We start from the raw sequence: 27,019 nt of genomic DNA on the forward strand, positions 1-27,019 counted from the left end.
CAGTCTGGTGAACCTTCGCTGCACTCCCTCAATAGCAAGAACATCCTTCCTCAGATTAGGAGACCAAAACTGAACACAATATTTCAGGTGAGGCCTCACCAAGGCCCTGTACAACTGCAGTAAGACCTCCCTGCTCCTATATGCAAATCCCCTAGCTATCCATACCATTTGCCTTCTTCAATGCCTGCTGTACCTGCTAACTTTCAATGACTGATGAACCATGACACCCAGGTCTCATTGCACCTCCCCGTTTCCTAATCTGCCGCCATTCAGATAATATTCTGTATTTGTGTTTTTTCCCCCAAAGTGGATAACCTCACATTTATCCACATTATACTGCATCTGCCATGCATTTGCCCACTCACCTAACCTGTCCAAGTCACCCTGCAGCCTCTTAGCGCCCTCCTCACAGCTCACACTGCCACCCAGTTTAGTGTCATCTGCAAACTTGGGAGATATTACACTCAATTCCTTCATCTAAATCATTAATGTATATTGTAAAGAGCTGGGGTCCCAGCACAGAGCCCTGCGGCACCCCACTAGTCACTGTATGCCATTCTGAAAAGGATCCGTTTATCCCGACTCTCTGCTTCCTGTCTGCCAACCAGTTCTCTATCCACGTCAGTGCATTACCCCAATACCATGTGCTTTGATTTTGCACACCAATCTCTTGTGTGAGACCTGGTCAAAAGCCTTTTGAAAGTCTAAATACACCACATCCACTGGTTCTCCCTTGTCCACTCTACCAGTGACATCCTCAAAAAATTCCAGAAGATTTGTCAAGCATGTTTTCCCTGTCACAAATCCATGCTGACTTGGACCAATCCTGTCACTGCTTTCCAAATGCACTGCTATTTCATCCTTAATAATTGATTCCAACATTTTCCCCACTACTGATGTCAGGGTAACTGGTCTATAATTACCCGTTTTCTCTCTCCCTCCCTTTTTAAAAAGTGGTGTTACATTAGCTACCCTCCAGTCCATAGGAGCTGATCCAGAGTTGATAGACTGTTGGAAAATGATCACCAATGCATCCACTATTTCCAGGGACACTTCCTTAAATACTCTGGGATGCAGACTATCAGCTCCCGGGGATTTATCAGCCTTCAATCCCATCAATTTCCCTAACACAATTTCCCGCCTATTAAGGATATCCTTCCGTTCCTCTTTCTCACTAGATCCTCGGTCCTCTAGTACTTCCGGAAGATTATTTGTGTCTTCCTTCGTGAAGACAGAACCAAAGTATTTGTTCAATTGGTCTCCCATTTCTTTGCTCCCCATTATAAATTCATCTGATTCTGACTGCAAGGGACCTACGTTTTATCTTCACTAATCTTTTTCTCTTCACATATCTACAGAAGCTTTTGCATTCAGTTTTCATGTTCCTGGCAAGCTACTACTCGTACTCTATTTTCCCCCTCCTAATTAAACCCTTTGTCCTCCTCTGCTGAATTCTAAATTTCTCCCAGTCCTCAGGTTTGCTGCTTTTACTCGCCAATTTATATGCCTCTTCCTTGGATTTAACACTATCCTTAATTTCCCTTGTTAGCCACAGTTGAGCCACCTTCCCCATTTTATTTTTACTCCAGACAGGGATGTACAATTGCTGAAGTTCATCCATGTGATCTTTAAATGTTTGCCATTGCCTATCCACCATCAATCCTTCAAGAATCATTTACCAGTCTATTCTAGCCAATTGACGCTTCAAACCATCGATGTTACCTTTCCTTGAGTTTACGACCCAAGTTTTTGAATTAACTGTGTCACTCTCCATCTTAACAAAGAATCCTACCATATTACGGTCACTCTTCCCCAAGGGGCTTCGCACAAGATTGCAAATTAGTCCTTTCTCATTACACATCACCCCAGTCTAGGATGGCCAGCCCTCTAGTTGGTTCCTCGACATATTGGTCTAGAAAACCACCCCTAATACACTCCGGGAAATCCTCCTCCACCACATTGCTACCAGTTTGGTTAGCCCAATCAGTATGTAGATTAAAGTCACCCATGATAACTGCTGTACCTTTATTGCACGCATCCCTTATTTCTTGTTTAATGCTGTCCCCAACCTCACTACTACTGTTTAGTGGTCTGTACACAACTCCCACTAGCGTTTTCTGCCCTTTGGTATTCCGTAGCTCCACCCATACCGATTCCACATCATCCAAGCTAATGTCCTTCCTTACTATTGTGTTAATTTCCTCTTTAACCAGCAATGCCATCCCGCCTCCTTCTCCTTTCTGTCTATCCTTCCTAAATGTTGAATGCCCCTGGATGTTGAGTTCCCAGCCTTGGTCACCCTGGAGCCATGTCTCCGTGATGCCAATCACATCATATCCGTTAACTGCTGCCTGCGCACTTAATTCGTCCACCTTATTCCGAATACTCCTCGCATTGAGGCACAGAGCCTTCAGGCTTGTCTTTCTAACACACTTTGCCCCTTTAGAATTTTGCTGTAATGTGGCCCTTTTTGCTTTTTGCCTTAGGTTTCTCTGCCCTCCATGTTTACTTTTCTTCTTTCTATCTTTTGCTTCTGCCTCCATTCTACTTCCCTCTGTCTCCCTGCATAGGTTCCCATCCCTCTACCATATTAGTTTAACTCCTCCCCATATTAGTTTAAGTCCTCCCCAGACTGGATGACCTTTTGTTAGATGGTGCAGATATAATGGTAAATACTGCAGGGAATAGAATACGGCCAGGGTGATCTCCTGGACTAGTTTCGATCGCCTGGATGGGTCAGAGAGGAATTTTCCCAGATTTTTTCTCCCTAAATTGGCCTGGATTTTTATCTGGTTTTTGCCTCTCAGGAGATCACGTGACTCAGGTTGGGGTGGAGTGTAGAATGTTTCACTATAAGGGGTGTCGCAGTTGTGTGAGGCGGACTGGTTGGGCTTGGTGCTCTTTGCCTTTCTGTCATTGTTCAGAGGCTTATATGTAATCTTTAGGGCTGCTGACCAAGGACCGTGCGGCTCTTTGTCGGCCGGCGTGAACATGATGGGCCAAAATTTCTATGTTTCTATTATGCCCCGGCCTGCCGTCTAGCTGCTGCTTCCCACCGGTTTCACATGGCTAACTGACTGCCAGCATGAAGATCAGACCCGCAAGTAAAAATTTCCAGAGCTTCACATTGCCAAGGTCAGGAGGGTTTGCTGCCTGCCCCCACCCGTTACATTTAAAATTGGGGCTCATAAATCAGTGGCACGAATAATGTTTTGTTGATTTCACAGCACATAACTCACCATGAGCAATGTCACTATTGATCCATTTATATACATATTGATATTGAGCACCTCACCCTCAACTACTCATAGTTCAGTATTTTTGTACAGTAGTTATAGTAAGTTTCACCAGGTCACAACATAAATTCAGTAATTTAAATATTTTAACCTTGCTTTGCATCTTCTGGGCCTCGTTTTTTAATATATGGATTAATTGTTCGCACTGCTGGATGTGGTCCTTGTTAGTCTGTAGGTCCTCTTGACTTCCATTCAACTCTTCTGACAGTTGATCAATCATTTCTTCACAAGTTTCCATTTGGCTGCATTTTTCTTCATATCGATGTTGCAAGGTCAACATTTCATCTTTTAAATTATGGACTGTCTCATTCAGCTCTAATATCTGTCAATACCAAATTCTGAGAATAAACAATCTAATTTCAAAAGCATTTATTATTTATAAAGCATTTATAGATTTATAAATTTAGTTATACTGCATCATCTTTATTGTCTTATAGTTAGTTCCAGACAAGAGCAGCACGATCTTATGAACACCATGATCTCCAAAATCCCCTCCGAGTCACACACTATCGCGACTTGGATGCATATCGCACTAGAAATCTGATGACGCTGCTTCAAAGCGTCCAATATGGCGGGCATCATTCTGAGCCTGCTCTGGTCAAAGGCATTGCTTGGTTTCACTTCTACTTTTCCACATGTAATAAATACATCTCTTGCAATAGCTGCTTTTTTCACCTTACATTGTCATTTCAGGATTCCCCATAGGATCTGTCCTTGGCATATTCCTTTTCCTCAAATATATGCTGCTCCTTATTGACATCATCCACAAATATGGGGTTATCTTCCATAGATATGCTGATGATACACAGCTCTTTCTCTCCACCAATTCTCTAAACCTCTTAATAACTTCTATGGTGTCTAACTGCCTGGCTGATGTTAAGTCTTAAATGAACATTAGGAAGATTGAAGCCATGATTTTCAATGCTGGTCACAAACTTCACTCTCTGAATACAATTCTATCCAGAGGCCCTTATTTGGCCGAAGACAACATTAATATTTTTTTCCTTTTTCCTGACAGGAAACAGCTGCATTCAGTGGTAATCAATCTCTTTTATCATCGATTTCCTTTGCTCTGCACGTTCTGTGCGGCTTTCAAAAGGTCCTGGGGCCGAAATTCAAGTCCGCCTGTAACAGGTCGCACCTACCGCTCTTGAAATGTTTTTTTCCACCGCTGTGGATGAGGTGGCCTCTTTCGCGAAATTCAGCTCTTTGGTAATTTTATTGGAGCGGGCCGGAAGCCGATCATAATGAGGGCGAAGTGCGGCAGTGAGCACTCTAGAGGGGGGGGGGCGGAAGTAGAGACGGGTCGGAGTCTCTGCTGCTGTCAGTCATCAGCGTGGCGGGACGAAGATTTTTGCAGGTGAATTTATATGGAGGTGCAGAAAATAGGCGGTGCGCGCTTTGATTACACACTTAGGAGGGGTTGGCAGCAGCCGGGCGGAAGTGGACACTGTCGGAAAAATCCCCGAGGTGAATTTCGCGGGCAGCGGCCATTCAACTCCGCCGCTTGGCAGCCGCTTTCCGGCAGTAAGAGACCTTTTCGGGTGGCTGAATTTCAGCCCCCCGGTATGGAACCTGTGTCTACTCTCAGCAGACATGGACATCACTGAACCTATGGGCTGAATTTTTCCAACTTTGGAGGATCTGTGGCGGGCAACGTCGGTGGCGGGTCCCGGCTACGCTGCCGGCTCTAGTCCCCTGTCCAAAATTATTTTTTCCTGATTGGGCTTGTTAAGCCCGACCAGTGCATTTGCAGGCCAATTGAAAGAAGCGGGTCTGATGACGTCATTTGATAATGTGCCATCAGCCGGTTTTCTTAAAGGGACCATGCGCAAATTTATTTTGACATTTGTGCTGTCAATGTTCTACAGCATTGAGGTGTTACAAACACTGACAAGCACTGCACAGAGGTGCACGGCTGCACCCAGGCTCTCCCATGGCACCCTCCAGATGCTTAAGGAGGGAGTCACAGCACAAAGCGAGGTTTGCTTCCCTTCCAATGGGCGAAAGAGAATCCGCAGCAGACCACCGCAGCCTGGTTGCACATTGCATAGGACACAAGCAGGGATGTCGTCAGGACGACCAGGCTGCAGTGGCGCAAACCTTTCAATGATCTCAGTAGATCATGAAATGTTACTGCAAAGCCACACTCAACCTCATCCTGCTATGCCACTCATCATATCCCCATCACTCTGCCTTCCCTACCCTACTCCTGCACATCCTTACTCACACCAACTTACCTTGCACCTCCACCCATCCCTCTCTATCTACGTTATCACTTCCCCATCTCATTAGCCACCTCTTGCACTGACCCTCATCCTAGTCCAACCATACCAACTAACTTCACACAAGGGTTGGCACTTGGGTGTTTTATGCAATGTTCATGTAAAGTTTCTGCTAATGTGGTGTCAAGCATTGAAACCTTTATTTTGAACACTGGACATATTTGTGTGCACCTTCGGAAGTGGCTTGGTGAGTTGCAGTGAATGGTGAGACATGACGGTATCCATCACAATGGTAATGAGTTTGAAAGGAATGGCTTTGGCATTGTCGAGATGCTTTATGGTGTTGGCATGGGGTGGTGCCAACCTGTTGCATCATGTGGCAGCCAAGGTGTACAGCATCAAGTGAAGTAAATTTGGTTATGGTGAGACCATCTCTTGCAGAAATGTGGTGGGGTGCTGATGCCCTGTGCAGCATCAGTTGATTGTGGTAAAAGTTGGTGTTCTTACTGGTGCTGCTGGTTTGCCTGGTGCTGCTGGTGTTGGGACTGATCGTGGTGGGATTCTGAGGACCAATGTGAGATAGTTTCACCTCACCGATGCTGATGCAATAGATGGGATGTAAAGTAGAAATGACAAATGATTTGTCAATGGTGAGAGAGGTGATAAGGTCAGACTGAATGGAGACTTGTGTAAAGACTTGCAGCATTCTTAATCTGTCGTGGAAATGCGGTTTAGAGAATCTAGTGGCTAAGGGAAGATATCTGATTCACTTGACATTTGAAGCTGTCAACTCATGAACTGAAATAATGGCAAGTCACCTTCCGCGTCAGTTTCACTGACGAGGTCAAGGCACAGCGGGAAACCGGTGGGCGACCTGTCAAATTCAAAAAGCTGGGAAAAAAGCATTGTTAAGTGGCTGTAAACAAGCCACTGATGATTTCAATTGCTTCCCTTACCGCTGCATATCGGGTCTGCTCAGAGCTGGCAGACGAGACATTTGGGAAAAGCACGGACCCCCTGGAAAATTCTGCCCCAAGAGTGGCATGGGTAAAATCCCTGGGTAGCTTAGTAATACCCCGCACTCAGGAAGATTCGTCCTTGCTCGCCTTAAGAATTTTTGATAGAGGGTCATCATCATCATAGGCAGTCCCTCAAAATCGAGGAAGACTTGCTTCCATTCTAAAAGTGAGTTCTCGCATGCCGTGTCGGAGTTCCAAGTAAAGCGCTTGCTTTGGGAGTCTTGTGTCGGACATGCGGACGATGTGGCTCGCCCAACAGAGCCAGTCGAGTGTGGTCAATGATTTGATGCTGGGGATGTTGGCCTGATTGAGAACACTGATGTTGGTGCGTCTATCCTCCCAGGGGATTTGCAAGATCTTGCGGAGACATCATAGCTGGTATTTCTCCAGCGATTTAAGGTGTCTACTGTATATGGTCCACGTCTGAGCCATATAGGAGGGTGGGTATCACTACAGCCCTGTAGACCATAAGCTTAGTGCCAGATTTGAGGTCCTGGTCTTCGAACACTCTCTTCCTTAGGCGACCGAAGGCTGCGCTGGTGCACTGGAGGTGGTGTTGGACCTCGTCGTCGATGTCTGCCCTTGCTGACAGTAGGCTCCCGAGGTACGGAAAGTGGTCCACGTTGTACAAGCCACGCTATGGACTTTGATGACCAGGGGACAGTGCCGAGTGGCGAGGTCAGGTTGGTGGAGGACCTTTGTTTTACGGATGTTTAGTATAAGGCCCAGGGTTTCGCACGCCTCGGTGAAGATGTTGACGATGGCTTGGGAGTTCAACCTCTGAATGTGCGCAGACGCAAAAGTCATCAGCGTACTGTAGTTCGCTGACAGAGGAAGGGACAGTCTTTGATTTCGCCTGGAGGCGACGAAGGTTGAACAGGTTCCCACTATGGAGTGTGCAAGATGGCGGATGGGATAGCAGCTCCCTAGGTAGTTCTCCCCGAACAAACCTTCCTCTGGCCATCTGTTGCCATCCTTCACCTCTCTCCTTCAATCTCCCCCTCTCCCACTGTTTAAGCCCCCCTGGTCCTAACAGTAGGTGCACTTCGACCCCCGAAGTATTTTCTTACTCCTAAAACCCATGCAGCAAGGGCCCACTGTCCATCCCTCAATCAAGACTTACCTTCCAGTTCGACCCCCCTGCTGCCAAATCCCTCCAACTGGACTCATGCTTCTCGCTCCCCGCTGGCCGACTCCGCTGCTCCAACCGATCTCCGGCAATCTCTACGGCGGTGAGCCTCCGACCAACTTCAACCACAGGTTTGGGCCCTACCTTCTCCCCTTCGCACCTCAATCTCTCCGGTGATGTTGGGGTCACCATCCTTCCGGCGACGTCCGGTCCTTCATTCTACCGACGACGTTTGGACCTTCACTCCACTGATGATGTCCGGGCTTCCATCCCTCCAGCGACGTTCGGGCCTTCCTCCTACTGGCGACATCTTGGCCTCCCCCCAACCGCTGGCCCCACTCAACGGCAGTCTCTGTCAAGCACGTGATGTGCACAATGGCTGTGACCACTCTGACCTTTCCTCCTTCCACGAAGTGGACCTCTGACCATCCCAATGCCTGCCCTCAGCCATGACTCGGATTTTTCACCACTTCACTGAAGGGCGCTGCTCAGCGCCGAGCTTACGGCTCGCACCCCGCCATAGGCAATTAGGCCCATACAGCAGTGCCTGGCCTCCAGACGTCTTGGACCCCCTTGCCACTGGACCAAGACCTTCCTCTGCTTAGCCCGTGTGATAACCGGTGTGCATGGCCACCCCAAGTTAAAATAACTCATGCACAGGCATCTTCCATCCTTCAAAATGAAGTTCGGGACCTGGAACGTCAGGAGCCTCATGGACAACTCCAACAGCAACAGACCGGAACGTCGCACCGCCATCCTTGCCTGGGAACTTGATAGAGAGTAAATGGGGTGCGAACCGAATAGATCTGGGTTCTGCCTCAAATTCTTGTTGCTCACTCTCCACGGGCGATCCACCCACTATGTGGCCTCCTCCACCCCAGAAATTTTGAGCACCTTTCTTAAGAGTAGCTAAAGACAAAGAAGTAGACCTGGTGTTGTGGCTTCTTTTCTAACTAAAGGGATTCCACCTGATAAATGGCAAGAAATGCACTCAACTAACTATCCGTATTTAGATAGCCAATTTTAGCTTTGTGATACAAACAGTATAGACTAATCAAAATAACTCGACTGTCAAAATAGTAAAATTTTTAAAAAACTAGAAATTCGGGCTAGAAATTCGGAAAATAACGCTATGACCGTTTTTTGGGCGGTAATCGACGATTTAGATTTTTTTTTACTGCCGGAATACCACTATGGCTGGAGGCCGCAAAATTTGCCAAACAGCGACCAGCGGTAACGGTAAAATCTGACCCTGCACGATGAAATTTGTGCGTCGGAGCCGAATTCAGCAATCTGAAAAAAAAAACGGACCTCTGCGCATATGTAATTTTTTTCCCGCCGATTTATTTTCCCCTGCGAGTCTGGTCAGGTGTCAGGGTGTGCCCGCGCATGCGCAGTACACCCAGCTCTCAATCTGCCATTTTTCAGAAACAGGAGAAGATGCAGCAGGGTGATCGTAGAAAGCAGAGAGCCAGGAAATTTAGTTCCGATGCGAATGAGGCACTTATAACAGCAATTGAGAGTAGATGGGGGGAGTTTAATAGGAGGAGTCGAAGTAAACCCCTCCCACCCATTGTAAGGAGATTTTGGACCTCTGTTGCTGAGGAGGTCTCCCCAGTAGATGACATTCCCAGGAACCACCAGCAATGCAGGAGAAGGTGGAATGACTATTGCAGGGTGGTGAGAGTAAGTAATATTTTTATTCATGCATTCCTTGATTACTTAAATTGTAAATCTGACACATGTTGCTGTAGGTAGGCTGAGTGTTGCACCTTATTTGTCTTGAATGATCGTTATACATTATTAAGATTGCTTTTTGACATCTTAAAGATGTTTCTGCACATCGATATCGTCCTCATGAATCATGTGCAACTACCAGGGCCATTAAACTGACGGCTGTATTAAATACACACAGTATGGTAATAAGTGTTTTGATGGCTATCTGTCACAAGAGCAGAAGGGCACTCTAGTAACCATTCGTATTGTCATTTTTCCAGGAAACGTTGTCGAGCAATCGCCGCAAGCAGCGATGGACAGACAGTGGCCCGCCCATTACGCATCCCTTAACAGACCTGGAGGAGCGCGTGGCTGGCTTAATTGGTGCCTCCGGGAGGTCAACTACCCATGCACATGGTCGAAACTGAGGGTAAGTAATGCAAAATCCCCTGGCTGGGTTGGGGTCAGGTGATGCAGGGTCTGTGGACACGGGTTCGGGTAATGTGATGCCGTGTCTCTCAACGATATATAATGCAGTAATGATTGTCCTTCAAATAAGTCTGGACTATGTGACCTTACTCATATCACCCTGCCCTCTCCCCTGCTGCTAACCACTCGTCTGTTGTTTTCTATTTTGCAGGTGAGGATTCTGAGGCACCACATTGTCCTATGCAAGCCTCCACCTCAGCCCATCATGTGTGGGTCAAGGAGGAAGATGAGGGCCGCGCTGAGGAACCTCCACGGGAGGAACAACATCATGAAGCTGTTGCGGGGGGGGGAGGGGAGGGAGGGGCTGGTGGGGGCAATGCAGTCAGCACCACTTTTAGCTGCGACCGCAAGTTCCTCGGAGGAAGCCACATTCACAGGCTTTGTCCCATCCGAGGCAGCGGGTCCAAGTCGTGTGCAGCAACGCACCCCCAGGGCTGAACCCCGTATGCCATCTCTTCGGAGGTTGAGTCGGCAAAGCCGGTCTGCTGAAAGACAGGCAGACGCACACCTGGATATGGTGGGACTGTCAATGGAGAGCGTTGAACTTGGTCGAGAGCTCCTCCAGGCCCTGGGTGGCATTTCCGGCAACATCGTGGCACAATCTGCAACACAATCTGTGGACATGTTGCAGATTGCAGCTGCGATCCGGGACAACACAGAGGCTGTCAATGCGCTGCGTCAACTGAGGGTCTCGACTTTTGGCACTGCAGTCCCCAGTGTCATACCACCCAGACCGACAGCACCTGTGAGTGGTGAGGTAGAACAAGAGCCTTCTGACTCAGTAGCCAGGCCTTCCATACCCTGAGCTTCTCCAGGGGGTCCAATAATGTCTCCGTTGTCTCTTTCCCAACAACAGCAGCGCCCTGCACGCGGGTAGAGGTAGGGGCAAGAAGCGAGGGGGGGGCGGGAGGAAAGATCAGTGGGGGGGAAAGGTAGCCGCAGTTAAAAGACGTTCGGTGCAGGGGTTGTTGTTTTGATGTAGTTTTCCTGTTTTGGTTATCTTATGAAAGTTTTACAAATTGTGTTCAAGCTCAAAATTTATTTAAGTTTCAAAATTAAAGTTTACAAAGTTTCAAGAATGTACAAATGTTTCATAAATTTACAAATGTTGTAGTAATTCTTTTGTTCACCTTAACCATTCTTGTGCAGTGTCTCATTTGTAGAATACGAGGGGGAATAGTCAACATGGTGAGATGGAGTGGGCAGGCAACGGTGAAATGTGCCTTTCACGATTCAAGCAAAGTGTTCATTTATGAGCTGCTGAAGTAAGACTTTTGCAGTGACGAAAGTTTCACGAGGCCTCCCCTGTGGTGGTGATGGGGGTGGTGGCATGGGTTCATCGCCAGGCTCCTCGTCCTCCTCCTCGTCATCCTCCTCCTCTCTCTCCTGAGGTGGTCCTGCAGTCCCCAGTGGCAATTCCTGTCCCCTCATGATGGCTAAGTTATGTAACATGCAGCAGACCACAATGAACTGTGATTTGCTGAGGGGAGTATTGCAGGCTGCCTCCAGAGTGGTCCAGGCATCAGAAGCGTTGCTTGAACACTCCAATTGTCTTTTCAACAATATTGTATGTGGCTATATGGCTGTCATTATAGCGATGCTCGGCTTGTGTCTGAGAGTTCCGGAGGGGGGGGTCATGAGCCAGGTGGTGAGGCCGTAATCTTTGTCCCGCAGCATCCAGCTCTGGCCTTGTGGCTGATGCTCAAACAGGTGTGAGACACTGCTCTCACGCAAGATGAAAACATCAAGGATGCTCCCTGGAAACTGGGCATTGACTGCCATGATTCCCTGAGTATTGTCTCAGGCGATCTGTACGTTCAGGAGTGGAATCCCTTGCGGTTTCGGTAAACATCAGGCTTCTCTAAAGGTGGTCACAGGGCAATGTGCTTACAGTCAATTACACCCTGAACCTTGGGGAAGCCAGCAATTCATGCAAAACCTGCAGTGCTCTCATTCTGTGCCTTCCTGGTCATTGGGAACTTTATAAAGTCCATACTGTGTGCGTACAGTGCAGTAGTCACCTGATGAATGCAGCTATATGTAGCAAACTGCGAGATGCAGCATATATCCCCTGCTGATGCCTGAAAGGAACCGGAGGCATAGAAGGCAAATGCCACAGTCACCTTCACCTCGATGGGCAGTGCAGTCCTGTTCCCATTAGTTGGCTGTAGGTCTGCCTTTATCAGCTGGCATATCTTTTTGGAAATGCAGCCTTCGAACATACTGTGCCTCAGACAGCTGCAGTATGAGCTTGTTTCCCTGTAAACACATGGTGGGTAAGGCCTCAAATAGCCTTAAAATCGAACTATAAACTCACAAAAACTTCAATGTGTAAAACGCAGCCTTCCCTCCAACACCTTTTATGCACTGAATTTCTGCTCCATTTTCCAAGATGGCGTCGTTAGCGCCATGTGCGTGTGAGCAAGTAAAACTTGCGTTTTCCCGGCGGGTTTTTGGGCGGTCGGCAAAAATGGTGGTATCGGCGAATTCCCCGCCCACGGCGATAGCGGGGCATTGCACACCGACTGACGTCATAATCCCAAAAAGTTAGTTTGCAGGTGCAGCAGGTAATCAGGAAGGCGAATGGAATGTTGGCCTTCATTGCGAGAGGGATGGCATACAAAAGCAGGGAGGTCCTGCTGTAACTGTACAGGGTATTGGTGAGGGCGCACCTGGAGTACTGCGTGCAGTTTTGGTCACCTTACTTAAGGAAGGATATACTGGCTTTGGAGGAGGTACAGAGACGATTCACTCGGCTGATTACGGAGATGACGGGGTTACCTTATGATGATAGATTGAGTAGACTGGGTCTTTACTCGTTGGAGTTCAGAAGGATGAGGGGTGATCTTATAGAAACATTTAAAATAATGAAAGGGATCGACAAGATAGAGGCAGAGAGGTTGTTTCCACTGGTCGGGGAGACTAGAACTAGGGGGCACAGCCTCAAAATACGGGGGAGCCAATTTAAAACCGAGTTGAGAAGGAATTTCTTCTCCCAGAGGGTTGTGAATCTGTGGAATTCTCTGCCCAAGGAAGCAGTTGAGGCTAGCTCATTGAATGTATTCAAATCACAGATTGATAGATTTTTAACCAATAAGGGAATTAAGGGTTATGGGAAGCAGGCGGGTAAGTGGAGCTGAGTCCACGGCCAGATCAGCTATGATCTTGTTGAATGGCGTAGCAGGCTCGAGGGGCTAGATGGCCGACTCCTGTTCCTAATTCTTATGTTATGTTATGTTCTTATAAAATCGATGAAAAAAACGGGCGAGCGATAATTTTTAGCGCCAGCGCAAATCTGCTGTCAAATTTTCCACCCGGGCGCTAAATTTTGCGCGCCGCGTTTATCACTTTTTCCACCCCGCCAAGCCGGTAAATGGTCACTAACCTGCCGAATTTCTAGCCCAAAGTCATTACATTCTTTGTTCCACTTCCAATTTGTGAGAAGACAGATAAAGAGGTAGGATTGCACATTCTCGCTGCAAGGTCCTCAAACAACTTGCATTTATATTGTTTCTTTAATGTAGAAAATAACCCAAATACTTTACAGAGGGAATAAAATAAATAAGCTTACATAAGGGAACAGACAACAGCACAAACAAGAGAAATTAGATGGGGTGGTCGACAGCTTATACAAGAAGTTTTTAAAAGGCAGGAAAAAAGAGAGGACATACAAAAGTCCGAAGTCTGATACAAATACCCTGAGTTTGCCAATTCTCTTGGTTGCAGCATTCAAGAGTATGAAGCACCAAATTTAAGTCCCAGTATAGGAGGGCATTACATTGATTTGATCCATGATTTCTCCAAATTAAACCATTATGATTGGAATGTAAAAAATGCTGCAATGGATGCATTATTCACCACAATAATACAAGGATTCAAGCCTAAATTTTAAAAATATCCGATACAACACAACCAAAGACATTTCATAAAGTAGAAGATCCAGTAGATGTCTATTCCTACAATAGATGAACACCATTTTGCACTGTAAACTGTGTTAATGAAAGATTTACCAGAAGATCTTGGGGCAGAAATCGCAGCCTCCCCAGGTCCGTACAGAGTGTGTACGGACCCCGGGAAGGCATTGCAAAAGCCGGTTTTCGGCATGCAATGCGTATGCACCGATGCGCAGGGAGAGGAGGCCTCAGGACTGGGATCGCTGATGGGCGCAGTAGGAAAAGGTAGGTGCACATCTTTACACCTTTTTCTGTCGAGCGCCTGCGGGAAGCAGAGGACCGGGATTTCAGGGCAAATAACCAGAACAGATGGCAAACATCTTTGGCTAACAATGATTTATTTTTCACAGCCAGCCTGTTATAGAGAAGCTGCTGGCCCAGATTAAAGATTTGATTCTCAAATGAGATAGCACATACTGACTATAAGAAAGTAATAATAGATTGTTTGTAATACATCATAGAACGTTGGAGAATAAAGATTTGAAATCCTTCTTGTGCCCTCCAAACTCAGTTTTTAGAGAATTCTGAAAATTAGAAGAAACGGTGAGAATGTATGAATATGTGTCCTCGAAAGAATAGTGGACCATTCGTCAATTAGGCTGTTACAGGGTCCATAACCTCAAGTCTTCTTCCAATAGCACTGACTCAGTGGTTAAAGTAATCCACACACCTACAGTATGCATTTTTGATTCTTAAATTATCTAGTCTGATTGAATTTCTCTTCCTATGGCAAGCTGTGCAAATGTAACTTTTCTCATCAAGAATTCATGTTTTTACAATGCTTATTAAATGACACAAGTATGCAATCTAAACAAACCTTTTTGTGCTACCTGTAGACTAGCAAGTGTCTGACATGCTCCTGTTTCAGCCTGATACTAATATTGCTATTCTCAGCATGAGGCCATATATGTAATTTCCAACTTCCATTTGCTGCTGGCGAGTCAAGGGGCTATCGGGGGGGAGGAACTTAACACAATCACAATCACTAAGGAGGTGGTACTTAGTAAGATAATGGGACTAAAGGCAGATAAATCTTCTGGACCTGATGGCTTGCATCCTCGGGTCTTAAGAGAAGTAGCAGCAGGGATTGTGGATGCATTGGTTGTAATTTACCAAAATTCCCTGGAAAAGGACATAGACAGGCTAAGTGAGTGGGCAAAAAAATTGGCAGATGGAGTATAATGTTGGAAAGTGTAAGGTCATGCACTTTGGCAGAAAAAAATCCAAGATCAAGTTATTATTTAAATAGAGAAAGATTGCAAAGTGCTGCAGTACAGCAGGACCTAGGGGTACTTGTGCATGAAACACAAAAGGATAGTATGTAGGTACAGCAAGTGATCAGGAAGGCCAATGGAATCTTAGCCTTTATTGCAAAGGGGATGGAGTATAAAAGCAGGGAAGTCTTGCTACAGCTATACAGGGTATTGGTGAGGCCACACCTGGAATACTGCATGCAGTTTTGGTTTATATATTTACAAAAGGATATACTTGCTTTGGAGGCAGTTCAGAGAAGGTTCACTAGGTTGATTCCGGGGATGAGGGACTTATGCGGAAAGGTTGAGTAGGTTGGGCCTCTACTCATTGGAATTGAGAAGAATGAGAGGTGATCTTATCGAAACATATAAGATTATGAGGGGACTTGAGAAGGTGGATGCAGAGAGGATGCAGAGAGGGGGAGGCTAGAACTAGAGGGCATGATCTTAGAATAAGTGGCCGCCGATTTAAAACTGAGATGAGGAGAAATTTCTTCTCTCAAAGGGTTGTAAATCTGTGGAATTCGCTGCCTCAGACAGCTGTGGAAGCTGGGACATTGAATAAATTTAAGACAGAAATCGACAGTTTCTTAAACAATAAGGAGTTATGGGGAGCAGGCAGGGAAGTGGAGCTGAGTCCATGATCAGATCAGCCATGATCTTATTGAATGGCGGAGCAGGCTCGAGGGGCTGTATGGCCTACTCCTGTTCCTATTTCTTATGTTCTTATGTTCTGCCCATTACTGACTTTGTTCAGCTTGAGCACAGGAAGCTTAAGTTTTACTTTTAAAAAAATGTAAGAAATAAAGGGCTAGACATTCCACTTTGCTGGCTATCGCCCAAAAAATGGGCAATGTTCCAGCCTTGGCAATGTGTCAGCATTCATGATCGCTGGATCATCGCCCATTTTTTGAAGTGTGAGTTTCGTCTCGGTGATAGCCCAGCGAAGTGAAATGAGCAAAGCGAAAGGCCAACGATGTTACATGGGCCCAGCGAACAGCCAGCGATGTGGAAGGCAAAAGCTTCCCTATCAACGGCGATTTTTTTTTTGGTGGACAGCTTTTCCCGCGTTTCGGGAGGTCAGGGGTCATCCACACATGTGCAGAAGGCCGTTGCTGAGGGGGGAAGAGAGAGAGAAAAAGGAGAGGAGTAAAAATAGTGAGAGGGAGAAGCAAATAGAAAATATTTGTGAATAAAATAGCGAAAAATATATAAAAGCAGTGGGAGAGAGGGATTGAAAAAACTAGAGAAAATATAGGAAAGCAATTGCAGTTGAAAGAGAGAGACAGCGATTGAAAAAAGAGATAAAAGGTATAACAGCAGTTGGAGAGAGTGACAGATAAAGAGAGATTGCAAAAAAGAGAGAAAAGATATAAAAGAGAGGAGAATATAAATTTCGTCATCGGACAGTGTGGAGGGGGGTCGGAAAAGGGCAAAGCCTTTTTCCGACAAGGTCAATGAGGCCCTCGTCCAGGAGGTGCACTCCAGGTGGGGTGAATTAACCCGGGGTGGCAGTGGGAAACCTCCACCCCGGACCTTCAGGAAAATTTGGGGCGAGATCGCAGAAGTCGTCTCTTCGGCATCCCACGAGGCGAGGGGGCCTGACCAGTGCCGCAAATGCCTGGTGGCATCAGCAAGAGTAAGTACAGATTTTATATTGTATTGATGAAGATTTTAATTATAATTATAATAGTAAATCTCCTGGATTTAATTAATTGTTGTAAATGTTGTAAATTATTTAAATACATACATACATACGTACAGACAGACATACATAAATGCATACACGCATACACATATATATATATTTCCTTCTAGTATCTGGACAGGGCTATGAATCTGTGCCCTTTTTAAGTTTCTTTGGCTGCTGTAGTATAGAGAGATGTACGTGTCAAGCTTTAGCTCCTAAACGCGCTTAGCTTTGTTACAACCGTGCATCAATTGTTGATCCTATTTGCAAGTAACGTTTGAAACTGTTGTGTTTCCATGATACTACCTAGTTAATTAGCTTAGGCCACATTTTGTTCACGTTTGCAGAAGAAGATATCTAACAACTGTTCGGAGCAGAGGTGCACCGGAGGGGGCACTGTTCAGGTGCAGCCGCTGACAGACCTGGAGGAGCGTGCAGCCACGCTTGTGGGCCATCAAAGCCTTTCAGCCACCACCCGTGGTCTTGCGGAACCCTGCTATGCGTCTTTTGAGTAATGTGCCAAACAGTTTTAAAAAGTAATATAACGTCCTGTAATTATAATGCAATATACGAATTATGTCATGTCATGTCATGCATGCAGCCTCTGTGCGACTCTCAGGTTGACAACATGAGAAGCAATAAGAGCAGGGGATGGTCATCTGGCCACCTGTCCTTTCTCTGTTCACTCTCCATAAACCCTCATACCTTATTCTGTCCATCTACGATTGATGCACACGTGACAGCTTTCTGGGCCAGTGAAGTCCACATGATGCATTAATATGCAACGTCTCTCGGTAATGTGTACCCTTATGTTCTAATAAGTTCAATAAGCTGAAAGGTGCTTTGAAGGTCAACCAGAGACGCCACTGGTGGTCGCACCTGGACAGGAGGAACAGGAGGAAGAAGAAATTTCTACCGCCAGAACCAGAGGAGGAGGAACATTTGATGGATCGCACAGAGGGGGATGAACCTGCGGCCAACTTAGACGTCTTTATTGAGACAGAAGAGGCACCGGGACCAAGCGGCGTGCAGCCGGCAATGCCAAGGCACATTATAATATGCATGCCGACCTCACGGAGGTCGGGTCAGTGAGGTCTGCACTCGCCTCCCACGGATGATCGGCTGGAGGGCTTGATCTCCCTGTGCGAGGAGACGGTCGCGATAAGTCGCGAGCATCTCCAGGCTTTTCTCCAGTTCACGCGGGACTTTGCACAGGTGTCTGCTGAGCATATGGAAGTAGCGAGGCAGACACTTGCACAGTTGCGTGCACAGACCGCCGCCACCAATGCCTTGCGACATGCGCTGTTGGTTGTGTATGGCGCTGCATCCCAAAGTGTCGCGCTCGGTCCGAGTACCAACCCAAGCACTCAAGTGAGGCGGGAGGAAGAACTTCCTCCTTACTCGGAAGACGATCCCCCCACTTCGTCTTCCCCTCCAACACCCAGCCCCGCCCCCGCCCCCCAACAGCCGATCGTGCCACCATCACTCCCACCACGGCAGGAAGTCTTTCCGTTGCCCGCTGCACGCCAGCGTCGTCTTGGTCTCCGGGGACCAAAACGGGTGGGTGGGCCTAAGACACGGCGGGGGGGGGAGGGGGGGAGAGGACCTGGAGGGAAAGGTAAGGAGCGGGGTGTTATTGTTGTTATTTTTATTGTTGTTATTGTTGTGTTCTTTTTATCTTATTGTTACTGTTGGTTTATAGTTGGGGGAGGGGGTTGTTAAAAATTAAAAATTCTTGTTACATTAATAAAATGTTTTATTGAATTTAACAATTGTTGTGCATTGTCTTATAATAATGTAAGTTAAGTTCAGCTAAACATCAATGCAACAGTTGTACAACAATGGCCAGGCCAGGGCAGTCAAGGCTAAAACGTAACTCAACGCAAATGCAACTGTTGTCTAACCGTAACTGTGACTGTCCCCAATGTAAGTTCATGCAATGTGTTCATTTATGAGCTACTGGCACAACAGCTTTGCAACTGCATAACTCCCACGAGGCTTCGCCAGTCTTCTGGGGGGGAGGGCGTGGGACCATGGATTCATCGCCAGGCTGTTTGCCCTCCCCGAGGTCCTCACCAGCTTCCTCCTCCTATTCCTGCTCCTCGTCGTCTGCCTCCACTCCTTCTGGAGGTGGACCAGCAGCCCCACCTGGCATTTGTTGTCCTCTCCTTAAAGCTAAGGTCATCATCATCATCATAGGTAGTCCCTTGATACGAGGATGACTTGCTTCCACGTCGAAAAGAGATGAGTTCACAGGTGTTCCAATGGAGGACCTAATATTCCAACTACATGTTGAAGGGTGGAAGATGCCTATGCGTGGATTTTTTTAATGTGTGATGGCCGTTGCACACCAGCCACCACACAGGCTTGACAGAGCTAGATCTTGGTCCAGTGGCAAGGATTAACCAAGATGACTGGAGGCCAGCTCTATTGCATGGACCTAGTGCGCACACCTCTTCAGGGCCTCTTCAGGGCTAGGTAATGCAACATGCAACACACCACAATAAACTCAGCAACCTGGTCAGGGTGATACTGTAGGCTGCTACCAGAATGGTCTCGGCATCTGAAGCGCTGCTTGTATACTCCAACCGTCTTTTCGACGATGTTGCGTGTAGCTGTGTGGCTTTCATTGTACCACTTCTCGGCTTCTGTCAGGGGATTACGCAGGGTTCTCATGAGCCAACTGGCAAGGCCATATCCTTTATCCCCCAGCATCCAACCGTGACCTTCTGGCTGATTGACAAACAGGTCAGGGATAGCACTCTCACACAGGATGTGCGCATCATGGATGCTGCCTGGAAATGTAGCATTTACTGCCATGATTATTTGGTTGTGGTCTACAACGAGCTGCACATTCAGGGAGTGGAATCCCTTTTGGTTACGAAACATCTCCAGGTTCTGTAAAGGGGCTTTCAGGGCGATGTGCGTGCAGTCTATTGCTCCCTGCACCTTGGGGAAGTTTGCTATTCTCAAGAAACCCAAAGCCCTCCCGGCTTGTGCTTCCCTGGTCAGAGGGAAGCTTATAAAGTCCATCCTGTGAGCGTAAAGGGCTTCAGTCACCTGTCGAATGGAGCAGTGTGTGGCGTTCTGAGAGATATTACAGATGTCGCCAGTTGAAGCCTGAAAGGATCCAGATGCGTAGAAGGATAGTGCCGCAGTAGTCTTTACCTCAACGGGCAGTGCGGTCCTGAAGATGTTGGTAGGATGCAGATTCCCCTTAATGAACTGGCAAATCTCATCGATGACCTCCTTCCAGAAGTGCAGTCTCCTAAGACACGCATTTTCAGACAAGTTGAGAATAGACTGCTTTTCCCTGTAGGTTCATCGGCTGTACACTCACCTCCTCTGTTTCCGCATTACTCTACCACCTCTTCGATTGATCCTTTCAGACGTCAGCGTGTGAGCAGTTACAAATAATGACTCCATCACTATCACTACAAGAGAAGCTATAGGCTCCATTACTATCACTAATATTATCACTTGCTATAAATGCCCTTTTTAGTAATAAAATGCCTAATCTACTAAAATAAAAGCTAATATTAATATAATTATTAATGATGTAAGTGGATCTATCTTCTGTAAAAGACCCTTAAATAATTCACAAATTATAAGCTCTCCTATTTTAGCAGCCTCATCCCTTCCTCCGACATTCAAAATGGCGTCCATAGTGCCCAGTTCTGTGAGGAAGGCCCGGGAAAAGCAACTATTCTCCAGCGATGTTCTTGGCGAGTGATCAGCCGGCGATGTGTGGGCGATGTGCCGAAAGTTGGGCTGGGCGATGTGCGGGCGATCACCTCGGCGATGTGAACCGAAAGTTGGAGAATTTTCCGGCGATGTTCCAGCTTAACTTTCCACTTTTCAGTCAAAATGGGTGATAGCAGGCCATTTTGGGTGATATATGGGCACTAGGCCAGTGATGTGAAGTGGAAAGTCTAGCCCAAAAAGAGTTCACTTGACAGGTACAAGGAATGGAACTGATTCAAATATTTCATCAGAGCTTTGTTGTATAATGATTTGGTGAAAAAAGCCAATAAAATTGGAGAGTTGATTCAGATTATTTGGTCTGTAATGACACCAACCAGTAGGATTTCCAAGTCTATACCTAGCACCAGTGTACTGCAAGAAGTGGTCAAAGATGTTACTGGGCTAGAACCTCCACTTTTGTGCTCATCGTCCAAAATGGGCGATATTTCCGACGTGGGTGGTGTAAAAGGGTTTTCAGATCACCGGCTTCTCGCCCATTCTCAAAACAACCAGTTTACATTTTTGAAAATGGGCGTTACCGTGAGCGATAGCAAATGGGCGGGTGCGTTAAATTTTTTTGACCTTCTGCCGTAAAGTGTGGCCGTCATTAGCAACGGCATGGCAGCGCTCGATTCCCGCGATTCTGGAGGTCAAGGGTCACCATGACATGTGTAGAAGAGGAGACAGAGAGAGAGGGAGCTCAGAGGGACTGAAGGCGTGGCTGGGTGTGGTGTGGCTGCTTTGGGAGGAAGGAGGGAGACGTTAGAGCTTCACAGCAAGTAGGCAAACAAAAATTAGCGGTTACCAGCCACATATTTGACCAAATTTGCCCTATAATGGAGGGAGAGGAGGAGGCATCATAGCACGCTGTTGATACTGACGCTGGTGAGGTGGGAGAGGAGCACATTGGAGGCCGCAAAAGAGCCATGAGGTTCTCGGACGAGGCAAATGCCTCCCTCCTGCAGGAGGTTGAGTCACGCTGGGGTGATTTGACACAGGGAGGCCCACCCCAAAGGCTTACCAGAGGATATGGGCCGAGATAGCAGAGGTGGTCTCGTCGGCGACCAACGAGGTGCGTGAGGGCAACCAATGCCACAAACGATGGAACGACCTTGTGGGATCCACAAGAGCATTACATTGATTTACATGTACTTATGTACTGATATAATTTGATTTGTAACAGTCATGAGTGACTATCAGCAGATGTGAGGTCTTGCACTTTTACCAGGAATGTTTTACTCAAAGCCTGCGGTCACGGTGTACGTCTTTAGGTAAAAAATGATAATAATCATATTAATCATGATTACATCATCGGTTATGTGTTGTATCAATCTCTGTGACCGTACCTAGCAATGATAGCATGCAATGATCTCATGCCATGTCATCCTGTCACCTTTTACAGAAGAAGCTATCGACGATGAGGTCCGTGCAGAGGCGAAAGGGTGGGGGGGTGCCACCAGTCCCCAGCGACATCACTGAAATGGAGGAGTGGGTGCTCGCACTCGTGGGGATGCACTCCCGGACAGCCACGGACGCATCTGCAGACCCTGAAGTGATGCCACGTGAGTAAAGCTTACACCATTGCGTGATGTAAATCAATAGACGCCACACCAACTCATATCCGAACAATCATATATGATAGATGATTTCTAAAAGTGTCACAGAAATAATGCTAGCCTAAAGAAAATCATTGCAATGCACAATGTGTGGATGGTCCTGAAATGTGATGTCTGCGATGATATTGAGAGCGGTGGTGCTTTTGTTGTACATATGCTGGATTCACTTTGTCACCCTAGCACCCCCTTCTCCTCTAATAACCTCATTTGTGTCTTGCAGCCCAGCCAGCAGCGTGGCCCCAGGCAAGGCCACAGAGGCTAGAATGTGGGGGCACGGGGCAGGAGTCGGCAGACGATCCTACTACATCTGGTGCTGAGGAGCTCCGATTGTCGCCCGTCAATCCGCTGGGTCTGTTCTCGACGGATGAGATCGCGGACTTTGAAGAACATGCATCGCCACGCTCCAGAACCCATTCCACTCCAAGGACATCTAGTGCTCCTCCGGTCATTCCCGCTTCCGCTCTGGAGGAGCCAGCCCCAAGCACCTCTCCACAGGGCACACCATGTGTCCCCAGGACGGCGCCGACCCCGCGCAGGCCTCGTGGACGCGGCAGGTCTGTTCCACGACCGCAACGTGACAGCGGAGAGATGGTACAGTTGTCCAGGAGGACTGTAGACAATGGTGACCAGTTCATCGAAGCATTGGAGGGCATATCCTGACACCTGGCCACCATGACCAAGTACATTCTGCGCATGGCTGAGTCCCTAGATGCGATAGCCAGGAACACTGCTGCCACAGTCCTCCCAGTGGTCCCCGAGCGCGGCACTCCACCCCTAGGTTCCGCACTACCACTGCGAATGGCAGATAGAAACATAGAAACATAGAAAATAGGTGCAGGTGTAGGCCATTCGAGCCTGCACCACCATTTAATATCATGGTTGATCATTCACCTCTGTACTGCTTTCCTGCTTCCTCTCCATACCCCTTGATCCCTTTAGCCGTAAGGGCCATATCTAACTTCCTCTTGAATATATCTAACGAACTGGCATCAACGACTCTCTGCGGTAGAGAATTCCACAGGTTAGCAACTCTCTGAGTGAAGAAGTTTCTCCTCATCTCAGTCCCAAATGGCTTACCCCATACCCTTAGATTGTGACCCCTGGTTCTGGACTCCCCCAACATTGGGAACATTCTTCCTGCAGCAAACCTGTCCAGTCCTGTCAGAATCTTATGTTTCTATGAGATCCCCCCTCATTCTTCTAAACTCCAATGAATACAGACCCAGTCGATCCAGTCTCTCCTCATATCAGTCCTGCCATCCCGGGAATCAGTCTGGTGAACCTTCGCTGCACTCCCTCAATAGCAAGAACGTCCTTCCTCAGATTAGGAGACCAAAACTGAACACAATATTCCAGGTGAGACCTCACCAAGGTCCTGTACAACTGCAGTAAGACCTCCCTGCTCCTATACACAAATCCCCTAGCTATGAAGGCCAACATGCCACTTACCTTCATCACCACCTGCTGTACCTGCATGCCATCTTTCAATGACTGATGTACCATGACACCCAGGTCTCGATGCACCTCCTCTTTTCCTAATCTGCCGCCATTCAGATAATATTCTGTCTTCATGTTTTTGCCACCAAAGTGGATGACCTCACATTTTTCCACATTATACTGCATCTGCCATGCATTTGCCCACTCACCTAACCTGTCCAAGATACCCTGCAGCCTCTTAGAATCCACAGCTCACACTGCCACCCAGCTTAGTGTCATCTGCAAACTTGGAGATATTACTCTCAATTCCTTCATCTAAAACACTGATGTATATAGTAAATAGCTGGGGTCCCAGCAGTGAGCCCTGAGGCACCCCACTAGTCACTGCCTGCCGTTCTGAAAAGGACCCATTTATCCCAACTCTCTGCTTCCTGTCTGCCAACCAGTTCTCTATCCACGTCAATACATTACCCCCAATACTATGTGCTTTAATTTTGCACACCAATCTCTTGTGTGGGACCTTGTCAAAAGCCTTTTGAAAGTCCAAATACACCACATCCACTGGTTCTCTCTTGTCCACTCTACGAGTTACATCCTCAAAAAATTCTAGAAGATTTGTCAAGCATAATTTCCCTTTCATAAATCCATGCTGACTTGGATCGATCCTGTCACTGCTTTCCAAATGCGATGCTATTTCATCTTTAATAATTGATTCCAACATTTTCCCCACGACTGATGTCAGGCTAACCGGTCTATAATTTCCCATTTTCTATCTCCCTCCTTTTTTTAAAAAGTGGTGTTACATTAGCTACCCTCCAGTCCATAGGAACTGATCCAGAGTTGTTAGACTGTTGGAAAATGATCACCAATGCATCCACTATTTCTATAGCCACTTCCTTAAGTACTCTGGGATGCAGATTATCAGGCCCCGGGGATTTATCGGCCTTCAATCCCATCAATTTCCCTAACACAATTTCCTGACTAATAAGGATTTCCTTCAGTTCCTCCTTCTCGCTAGACCCTCTGACCCCTTTTATATCCGGAAGGTTGTTTGTGTCCTCCTTAGTGAATACCGAACCAAAGAACCAAGTTACATTTCCTTAATTTCAGGATCCTAGTCTCCGAATTAACTGTGTCACTCTCCATCTTAATAAAGAATTCTACCATATTATGGTCACTCTTCCCCAAGGGGCCTTGCACAAGATTGCTAATTAGTCCTTTCTCGTTGCACATCACCCAGTCTAAGATGGCCAGCCCTCTAGTTGGTTCTTCAACATATTGGTCTATAAAACCATTCCCAATACGCTCCAGGAAATCCTCCTCTACTGTAATGCTACCAGTTTGGTTAGCCCAATCTATATGTAGATAAAGTCACCCATGATAACTGCTGTACCTTTATTGCACGCATCACTAATTTCTTGTTTGATGCTGTCCCCAACCTCACGACTACTGTTTGGTAATCTGTACACAACTCCCACTAGCGTTTTCTGCCCTTTGGTATTCCGCAGCTCTACCCATACAGATTCCACATCATCCAAGCTAATGTCCTTCCTTACTACTGTGTTAATTTCCTCTTTAACCAGCAACTCTACTTCACCTCCTTTTCCTTTCTGTCTATCCTTCCTGAATATTGAATACCCCTGAATGTTGAGTTCCCACACTTGGTCACCCTGGAGCCATGTCTCCGTAATCCCAATTATATCATATTCGTTAATAGCTGCCTGCGCAGTTAATTCCACCTTATTGAGAATACTCCTCGCATTGAGGCACAGAGCCTTCAGGCTTGTCTTTTTAACACACTTTGTCCCTTTAGACTTTTGCTGTAATGTGGCCCTTTTTGATTTTTGCCTTGGGTTTCTCTGCCCTCCATTTTACTTTTCTTCTTTCTATCTTTTGCTTCTGCCCACATTTTACTTCCCTCTATCTCCCTGCATAGGTTCCCATCCCCCTGCCATATTAGTTTAACCCCTCCCCAACAGTACTAGCAAACACTCCCCCTAGGACATTGGTTCCAGTCCTGCTCAGGTGCAGACTGTCTGGTTTGTACTGGCCCCACCTCCCCCAAAATCGGTTCCAATGTCCCAGGAATTTGAATTACTCCCTCCTGCACCACTCCTCAAGCCACATATTCATCTTAGCTATCCTGCCATTCCTACTCTGACTAACACGTTGCACTGGCAGCAATCCTGAGATTACTACCTTTGAGGTCCTCTTTTTTAATTTAACTCTTAGCTCCCTAAATTCAGCTTGTAGGACCTCATCCCATTTTTCACCTATATCGTTGGTACCTATATGCACCACGACAACTGGCTGTTCACCCTTCCCCTCCAAAATGTCCTGCAGCCGCTCCGAGACATCCTTGACCCTTGCACCAGGGAAGAAACGTACCATCGTGGAGTCTCAATTGTGGCCGCAGAAATGCCTATTTATTCCCCTTACAATAGAATCCCCTACCACTATAGCTCTCCCACTCTTCTTCCTGCCCTCCTGTGCAGCAGAGCCACCCATGGTGCCATGAACTTGGCTTCTGCTGCCTTCCCCTGATGAATCATCCCCTGCCAACAGTACCCAAAATGGTGTAACTGTTTTGGAGGGGGATGACCACAGGGGACCTCAGCGGAGCGGCCTATAAAGGCCCAGCATCATTCGTGAGGCGGAAGTGCGAGCAACGGGAGTCCGGGGACGTCAGCGCGGCCTACAAAGGCCCAGCGTCTTTCATGAGGCGGGAATGCTAGCAGCGGGAGGCTGGGGACGTCAGAGCAGCCTATAAAGGCCCAGCGTCGTTCGTGAGGTGGGAGTGCGAGCAGCAGGAGTCCGGGGACATTGGAGCGGCCTATAAAGGCCAAGCGTCGCTCGTGAGGCGGGAGCACGAGCAACGGGAGTCAGGGGAACGTCGAGAGGCCTATAAAGGCCAGCTGGTGTAGCTGCAGCAGGGAGGCAAAAAAGAAGTAGAAAGAAATCGAAAGGTGACGTCACAGCCAAGGGGGTAAGTGATTGGCTGGTGATTGGGAAGTAGTTTTTTTCTTTATCTTTTCTTTATCAGTAAATAACATTTAGTATTGTTGTTGCCAAATTAAGTTAATGTAGGGGTTGTCATGGCAGGAGAGCTCAGACATGTGTTATGCTCCTCCTGTACTATGTGGGTCCCTGACGACTACATGTGCGGGAAGTGTATCCGCCTGCTACACCTGACAGACCGCATTGCGGCACTGGAGCTGCAGATGGATTCACTCTCGAGCATGCGCAATGCTGAGGATGTCGTGAATAGCACGTTTAGCGAGTTGGTCTTATCGCAGGTAAAGAGTACACAGCCAGATAGGGAATGGGTGACCAACAAGAAGAGCAGTGGTAGGAAGGTAGTGCAGGGGCAAATAATCTTCTGCTTGCTCGACGATACTTTTGTCTCCATACTGGCCTCTTCCCACCCAGGGGATACTGTGCAGTGCCTCGGC

General features: G+C 47.2%; 1 protein-coding gene across 1 annotated transcript in view; it reads right to left on the reverse strand.

Moving 5' to 3' along the window:
* The window catches only part of LOC139266053 (polyamine-modulated factor 1-binding protein 1-like), an 887,264-nt gene that overhangs the window by 360,757 nt on the left and 499,488 nt on the right, over positions 1-27,019 (reverse strand). The window contains exon 19 of the mRNA XM_070883919.1: positions 3,388-3,618. Within this exon, the coding sequence (XP_070740020.1) occupies positions 3,388-3,618 (231 nt within the window). The remainder of the gene's footprint in view (positions 1-3,387; positions 3,619-27,019) is intronic.

Source organism: Pristiophorus japonicus, chromosome 1 (genome assembly GCF_044704955.1).
Source record: "Pristiophorus japonicus isolate sPriJap1 chromosome 1, sPriJap1.hap1, whole genome shotgun sequence".
NCBI classification, from domain to species: domain Eukaryota; kingdom Metazoa; phylum Chordata; class Chondrichthyes; family Pristiophoridae; genus Pristiophorus; species Pristiophorus japonicus.